The sequence below is a fragment of the Setaria italica genome, chromosome III (assembly GCF_000263155.2).
Source record: "Setaria italica strain Yugu1 chromosome III, Setaria_italica_v2.0, whole genome shotgun sequence".
Classification (NCBI taxonomy): Eukaryota; Viridiplantae; Streptophyta; class Magnoliopsida; order Poales; family Poaceae; genus Setaria; species Setaria italica.
Window position 1 is genome coordinate 17,979,461 of NC_028452.1, and position 8,640 is coordinate 17,988,100.

At 43.6% G+C, this 8,640-nt stretch overlaps 1 protein-coding gene across 1 annotated transcript; it reads left to right on the forward strand.

Annotated features, from left to right (window-relative positions):
* The first annotated feature begins 260 nt into the window (after positions 1–260).
* LOC101768362 (disease resistance protein RPM1) lies at positions 261–4,407 on the forward strand. The gene is made up of 2 exons (XM_004961837.3): positions 261–1,298; positions 2,233–4,407. Exons 1-2 carry the CDS (start codon positions 448–450, stop codon positions 3,953–3,955), a joined length of 2,574 nt encoding a protein of 857 aa, XP_004961894.1. The 5' UTR covers positions 261–447; the 3' UTR covers positions 3,956–4,407.
* The last annotated feature ends 4,233 nt before the right edge of the window (positions 4,408–8,640 follow it).

Here is an 8,640-nt window from a genome sequence, read left to right on the forward strand (position 1 = left end):
GAACCTACTGGAAATTTATACAGTCATTTAGCTAGCAACACCTTACAACTTAAATTGTTATGTGTACCCGTAGAGGGTTTTTTTTTTTTTTGACAACTTCTGAACCATAAAATTGTATTCTTTTACGGATGAAGGGAGCAGCACCGTCAGAACCGCAGCAATTGGTGTAGCCACGAACGGATTAATCAGGATTGTGAAGCCTCGGTAACCGTTGCCGCGTGGATCGATTGCAGCAAGGCAGAGAAACCAGAACAAACGCGTGGCATACGAACGTGGCGCACGAACACGTACGGCAGGGGGCAGCAGCGAACTTCTCCGGATTTAATTGCAGTGGCAAAACGGAATTAAGGCTTTCAAGTCAGCACAGCTCTAGAGAGATCGGAAACTTCCATTCATCTCCATCCACACAGAGAAAGAAGAGCAAGGTCTGAGAGCTAGGCCGCAACAATGGAGGGAGCTGCGGCGAGCGCGGCAACGGGAGCCCTGCAACCCGTTGTGGAGAAGCTGACGGCTCTGCTTGGCGACGAGCACGAGCGCTTCAAGCCGACGCGCGGCGAGATCGAGTTGCTCGCTCAAGAACTCGACGCCATAAAGGCCTTCCTCATCGAGAAATCAGAGGTCGAAGATCCTGGTGAGGAAGACAGGCTCTGGATGAAGGATGTGCGGGAGCTGTCTTACGACATCGAAGACAGCCTCGACGAGTTCATGCTACATGCCGGCGACAAGTCCGCCAAGCCGGACGGCTTCATGGAGAAGATCAGGAGCTTGCTGGAGAACACCAAGAGTTGCCATCGGATAGCCAAGGAGATTGAAGATCTGAAGAAAAAAGCCATCGATGCAGCCGAAAGGAATCAAAGGTACAGTGCCGGTGACCAGCCCGTAGCCAGTGCCTACATTGCATCGGTTGATCCAAGAGCGCTTGCGATGTTTGAGGATGTGACGAAGCTTATCGGCATCGACGGACCGAACGGCGAGCTCATCAGGTTGCTGGAAAAAGATGAGACTGGAGATGGCTCGGCCCAGCAACAAACTAGAGTGATTTCCATTGTTGGATCTGGAGGAACCGGGAAAACGACTCTGGCACACCAGGTATACCAGAAGCTTGAAGGTCGATACAATCATCGGGCGTTCTTATCGGTATCAAGGAATCCGGACATCAAGGGAATCTTGAGAACTATCCTATATGAAGTGGTGAGACAAAAAGATTTTGAAGCCGTGATTAAGGGAGATTATGTTAGCAGAGTGGATGGGGAGGATCAACTTGTCACAAAGATCAGGGAATACCTCACAGGCAAAAGGTACTACCTAAAATTCTTTGGACCTTTCTGGTAGAATACTGAGTAGCTAATCAACATTTCTTTTGAGGAAATATAATTTAAATCTTTTTTCAGAAGAGATAGATATGCATCAAAGTATTAAAATATCCGTCACTAGAGTATTGATAGTAATTTTTTATCAAATAAACACTTGCATAAATTTATAAATGCTACTCAAATCCTTAAGTCTATATATTTTACAAGAAATTTATTTTTTATTGGATTCCTAAATATAAATGTACATAGTATTTTGCAACACATTTGTTATGTTCTCAGGCCATTTTGCTAACGTATAGATATACTCCTATGCTTAAACAGTATATAGAGATAGTGGCCAAATGTGTGTATAAAAGACTGTATTATTGTCTAAAATGAAGTAAAAGAGAAGAACCTATCATAGGTCCTCTATGTTCACAAGAGCATCTCCAGACCAGAAGACTGCTAATAAAGGCATGTGAACATCAATTATTTGCAAGTTTTTACCATGTTACATAAACACAACAATATATCCAGCTCATGCAATGGGTTATTTATTAAATTGCTTCTAAATAACTCTCTAAGAAATACTGATTGCTATGTACGACACATACAATGTTATATTGTTGTTTATAAAGCATGGTAAGTTGTGCTAGTTGATAGCAATCATATCTTGTGCCAAAGCCGCTACTTCGCAAAGAGATGGCTTTGCATTCTCTCCACAAGTTTCTTAAACCTGTCCCAATACATTTCATTTTTCTTTTATTTCTCTTACGTTAGACACTCTATTTTAACAACATTTTCACATCATAGTAATTCAAACTAACATAGATTTGTGAACATATTGTCAAGTCTGTAATTCCATCTAAACAATTGTGCCAGCTTTTTTTTTCCTTTTTCTGGTCAAGGATTACAACATTCTTCCATTTTTGTTCTGCAGATACTTCATTCTGCTCGATGATATATGGGACGTGCAGACATGGAACAGCATTAAGGATATCTTCCCCATGACCAGCTGTGGCAGTAAAATCATCACCACTACTTGTACAAATGACGTGGCTCAGGAATGTTGTCGATCATCCACTAATGGACATATATACAATATAACACCTCTTAGTATGGCTGACTCAACACAGTTATTCTACAGAAGATTGTTCAACCCTGAAGAAAAATGCCCTTCACACCTTGAAGAAATTTCTGGACAAATATTGGAGAAATGTGCCGGCTTGCCGTTAGCGATCACTGCTATATCTGGTTTGTTGTCCAGCAAGAAAAAAACAAAGGAGAAATGGGATCGAGTGAAAAAATTGATTGGCTGTGGACTTGAAAGAAATTCTAGCGACGAAGTAATGTCAAAGATACTATCGCTCAGTTACTTTGATCTTCCTCTCCATCTTAAAGCTTGCCTACTGTACCTCAGTATATTTCCAAAATATTATACCATTGGGAAGCAGAATTTGATAAGGAGGTGGATTGGTGAGGGATTCATCCATGAACAGAACGGAATATCAGCAGCATACGATTTAGGCGAGAGGTGTTTTAATGATCTCATCAATAGGAGCTTGATCCAACCAGCAGGGAGAGACAAATTTTTTGAGGTGAATAGCTGCCGGGTTCATGACACAGTTTTTGATTTCATTGTTTCCAAGGCCATTGAAGAGAACTTTGTTACTTTAATAGGAGAACCTGGTGTAAATCCTATTGCTGGAAACAAGGTCCGTCGGCTGTCTATCCAGAATGATGGTGAAATCCCATCAGAACTAGTTTTATCTAGCGTCAGGTCACTTAATGTTTTTGGCGGTAATATGGAAATTCCATCTCTGTTGGAGTTTAGGCTCTTGCATGTATTGGCCTTTGAAGACTGTAAGCAGTTAAAAGATGATCATCTTGCGGATGTAGGCAATTTGTTGCACCTGAGACACCTGAGGCTCAACCATGCAAATGCTGTTACAAAGCTTCCAGAAGCAACAGCAGAGCTGAAACACTTGGGGACACTTGAAGTACATGGACACGACACACTAATGGAAATTCCAGCAGCCATTTGCCAGGTTGGGCGGTTGGAATGTCTGGTAACTCTAGTAGTCACTGACGATTATGCTGTATTGCCTGATAAAATTGTAGACATGAAAGCATTGCGGGTATTGGAAGGTGTCAGCGTGTATCGTCAGTCGATCAACTTCATTCGCCGGCTTGGTGAACTAACAGATCTGAGGAAGCTGGGCATGATATTTGTCAATAGTTATGCTGATGAAGAATGGGAGGAGAAATATGAAGAGATTGTCTCTTCGATCTACAAGCTTACCAAAGCAAACCTTGATTCTCTGCATATCTATACCTTAAATGAGCCACCAGAGTTGCTGGACAATCTAAGCAAAGAACACCCTGATCCATTGGGCCTTCGGGAACTTGTCATCGAGGGGGATGCCGTATCAGGCCTTGCAGCTTGGTGGGGTTTACTTGTGAACCTCCAGAAGTTACTCTTCTGTGCGGATGAAAGTGTCAGCGAGGAAGATGTGGAGACCCTTAGAAGCCTACCCTGTCTGGAATACCTCTGCATCCATCTGTGGGATGCACCCGAGGATCCTGAAGTGAAGGCTCCTCTGGAGAGAGCAATGAAGGCCCATCCCAACCTTCCCAAATTGATATGGGTAGACTTGGATTAGATCTCAGTTACCAATTCTTCCTTGCAAACAGTTCTTGGCTCAGAATACCTGTCATTTCTTCTAGATATAAGCTTTCCCAGGGGGACTTTATTACTACTATAGAACTGAGCAAACGGTTTTTTCCTTTGTTTTTTTTCTGGCCCTTAATGATATAAGCATGTCCTTGAAATGCTCACTATACAGGACAAATTGGACCTCCTTGAGAGCTCCATGCCATATCCTGCCGGAGCCGGAGAAGTGTGAAATGTCCCTCCAACTTATGAACTGCCGTATAGCAGCTTATCTTGCTTCGTGAATAAACAAAAAAAAATGCTAGTGCAAGTGTAAGGAATCCAGTATCCTCTGGGTCAATAGGATGTGCAGATCCCCGGAACAGTTTATAGAGCCTTGTCCTGTGGAGCTCAACGTGCAAAAGGGTCTTCCTCCGGTTGCAAGACATTAGTATTCAGTTACTCTGTTACTGTCAAAGCATACATTCTTCAGCTTCCAATGCTTCCTAGTTGCTGAAACATTCAGTAAAGCGAGGTGGTTTGGTTACGGAAAGTGTCGCTGCGGAATGGCTCCCGTGAACCGCGCGATTCACCCGCCTTACCCAACGCAAACGCGACGGTCAAGCCGCTGGTGCGGGGTGACGCCGGCGACAGGGACGCGAGTTCGCGCGATCGCGACGGCCCTCTTTCGTCGCCCAGCCGCCCTCGCCGGATGAGAGATGGTGACTTGCACTGCACACTTTTAGAGGTAGAGTAAAATCGGGGCAGTGAGCTGAGCACTTTTCCTAACCGTCCTCTGAACTTCAGAGTTCAGATCAGTTACCCCCTCTGATCCCTTTCTATTGAGAAGCACGAAACTGATGGTACACGGAGGAGTACCGATCAAGGCAGCTTAACTTGGGCCTTGTTTAGTTGACCAAAGTTTGGAGGTGCAAAATTACTGTTATAGTACTGTAGCACACTGTAGCGTTTCGTTTGTATTTGTGAATTATTTTTCAAATATTGACTAATTAGGCTCAAAAGATTCGTCTCGCGAAGTACAACAAAACTGTGCAATTAATTTTTAATTTCATCTACATTTAGTACTCCATGCATGTAGAAGAATCTTCTTTTTGCATAGTGTTAAAGTTGGGAGTTTTGAGGGAACTGAACGTGACCTTGCTGTGGCAGAAACGATCAAACGAGAAGGATCGTACCGGGAGGCCGGGCCACTTATCTCAGCCACAGTCGGCTGATCTGATGCGACGACGCTAGGAGCTTTCAAGTCAGGCACCGGTACGACAACCAGAACTGCACCAGCTTTCGAGTCACGAACCGATCAGCCGGTCAGTCAGGGTACTGGCACTAGCACAAAGCAAAGGAATGAAAGGACCTTTCGGCCATGGCCGTTTACCTCGTCGTCGACAGGTCACGCGCCCTACCGGAGATTCAGAGCTGCTAGTCCTATTCTACCCCTACCCCGATCCGAGTCACGGCGTACCGCCGGCCTCACCTTTGATCTAGTGGTTACGAACGAAAGTTCTCCCTAAGTTTCCCTAAAAGGAGAGCTCGATACCGATGGCACGCATCGGTATTTGCCCGAGGTTACGTCGAGGCTGAGAGCCTGAGAGCCATACGATACGAATCCCCTTTTCCACCTGCGCTGCCTTCGCCGGCGTGATGATGGTTTCGGTGCGTGCCCGATCGGGGCTTTTCCGCCGTGACGCGACGCGACGTGGACGTCCGGTGCGTGGCCGCGCGCGCACGCACGGGCATGTTCTGGCGTGGCGCGGTGGCGCCGCACGTCCGGCGCCCTATGGCGACGGGCCGTGGTGCGCGCGGCTCCGTCACCTGGTGGTCGCCATCGCGCGATCGCCCGCGGCAGCCGAGCTAGCCCAGCCACGAGATCCGCGGGGCGCCGGGGCGTCACGCGCCCGCCCGATCAAATCCCGCTCCGTCTTTCGGCTCTGATGTAGTGGATTAGAACGAACCGGTACATCAATACAAGAGCTACACGAACAAGATAGATAAAATCAGATGAAATTGTATCTCACAATTCTCGTATAGTAACAATTGTAGAATCTATTAAAACTAATTAATCCATCATTAGCAAATGGTTACTATAGCACCACATTATCAAATCATGTACTAATTAGACTTAATAGATTCGTCTCACGAATTAGACTCCATCTGTGTAATTAGTTTTGTAATTAAACTATGTTTAATACTTCTAATTAGTATCCAAACATCCGATGTGACAGGTGCTAAAGTTAGCACATGGGAGCCAAAAAGGCCCTCACAACCTCTGTCTGACCATCCGTTTGCGGATGATAAGCAGTACTGAAATTCAAAGTTGTCCTCATTTGCCTTCACAAAGATCGTTAAAAATGAGACATGAACTTAGTGTCTCGGTTAGAAGTAATACTGCATGGAATACCACGGAGGCGCACCACCTCACGAAAGAACAAATGAGAAATTTGACTTGCATCACATGTCTTCCGACAAGTTATAAAATGAGCCATCTTGTTGAACCGATGAACCACAACAAAAATAGAGTCCACACGACGCTGCGTTCCTGGAAGGCCTAACACAAAATCCATGCTCTGATCTGTCCATGGTCCATCAGGTACAAACCTGCATTGGTAGTTGTTCCCTTGAAACCTGGCAAATATAACACCGCTGGACAAACCTTTCCATATCTCTGCGAGCATGAGGCTAAAAATAGTGTCGCAACAACATTTCAACAGATTTGTCCCTACCACGATGTCCTTCATTGTGAATCTCCGTGATAATTAATTCCCGAATAGAACAATTAGGAATACAAAGCTGAGACCCACGAAAGAGAAAACCATCATGGATAGTATGCTGAGCGGACCTCTTGGCTTGTGCAGAGCTGTAAATGTCGCTGAAGCAAGGATCAGAAGCATAGAGCTCTGGAAGCACATCAAACTTGATGACTTTAATCCTTGTCATGCTTAGGCAATGTGCTCGACGACTCAGTGCATCAGCCACTCTATTTTGTGCACCAAATTTGTGCTTCAAAATAAAGTTATATTCTTCAAGGAAGCTAACCCATCATGCTTGTTATTACTCAAAAAAAAAACCATCATGCTTGTTTGTGATTCATGGTAGCTTGACTTCGAAAATGTTTTTAAGTGCTTCATGATCGTTGTAGAGAACAAACTAATGATGCAACAAGTAATGCCTCCAATATTGCAAGGCCCGAACCACAGCATATAGTTCAGTTTCATAAGCTGTCAATTTTTCATTGAAGAAAGACACAAGGTGAGATTCTTGATTGAGAACAGCACCAATTCAGCATCACAATCTACTTCAAATAACTTGTCAAAATATAAGGCTAAACAAGCAGTAGAAGCAATTTTTTTCTTAATCTCCTCAAATGCCTTAAGTGCATCTTCAGTTAGTACAAATATTTCACTTCTTTTCATGTAGTCAGTACAAGGAACCATAATGATGCTGAAATTCCGAATGAATCTCCGATAAAAAAAGCAAGATCATGAAAACTATGAGCCTATATTAAAGTACGTGGAGCAGGCTAATTGGTAATAACTGCAACATTATTTGGATCTAGTTCTAAGCTTTTTGCTGATATAATGAAGCTCAGAAAATTCACAGAAGTAGTCAACAGCTCACATTTCAATAAGTTGGCATATAATTGCTCACGCCTTTGCAAAGAGCACTTCTCTAAAATAATGTAGGTGTTGATCCATGTTGCTGCTGTATATGAGTATATCATCAAAATATACAGCAACAAACTTCCCAAGAAAAGGCTGTGACACATGAATCATCAACCGTATAAATGTGCTAAGGGCATTAGAGAGACCAAAAGGCATAACCAGCCACCCATAAAGGCTGTCTCTTTTTTTGAAAGCAGTCTTCCATTCAACACCTGGATAAATTCTCAATTGGTGATAACCACTCTTCAAATCAATTTTGGAAAACATCACAGCACCTACTAGATTATCCAACATATCATTAAGTTGAGGAATAGGAAACTGATACTTAATGGTGATCTTATTGATCGCTCAAGAATCTACACACACGCCAGGATCCATTCTTCTTTGGTCTCAACAATATGGAACTGCACATGGCTCAGACTAGGATGAATAAATCCCTTGTCAAGTAATTCTTGCACTTGTCTGTTCAACTCATTGTACTCTGTTGGATTCAAGCGATAAGCTGAACGATTTGGCAAACTAGCTCCTGATACTAGATCAATGCAATGCTGAATGTCCCGCATAGGAGGTAATACAGATGGGAGTTCTTGGGGGAACACATTAGAAAATTCTCGAAGCAGCCCTTGTGCCTCTTTGGGTACTGTTATGCCATCTCTCTGCTCTGCAACTAACAACAACTAGATATCTTCTCCATGTGCCTCATGCAAAAATTTCTTGAAAGATACCAGAGTGGTAGCATCAGATGATTCCCCACCATTTGACGCAGATAGATCCTCCATATTTACTAGATTCAACACAAGCTTTTGGTCATTTTTTATGACAGTATATGTGTGCTTGTGGCCATCATGCATTGCATGTCGATCATACTGCCATGGGTCGGCCCAGAATGAGAGGACTAACATCCAAATCAACAACATCACATTTCAACCTCATCAAAAAAAAATTTATCAATCGGAGAACGACACCAAACATCTAAATTTAACATTGGATACTTTATCAGACTTCGAACCACCTCATA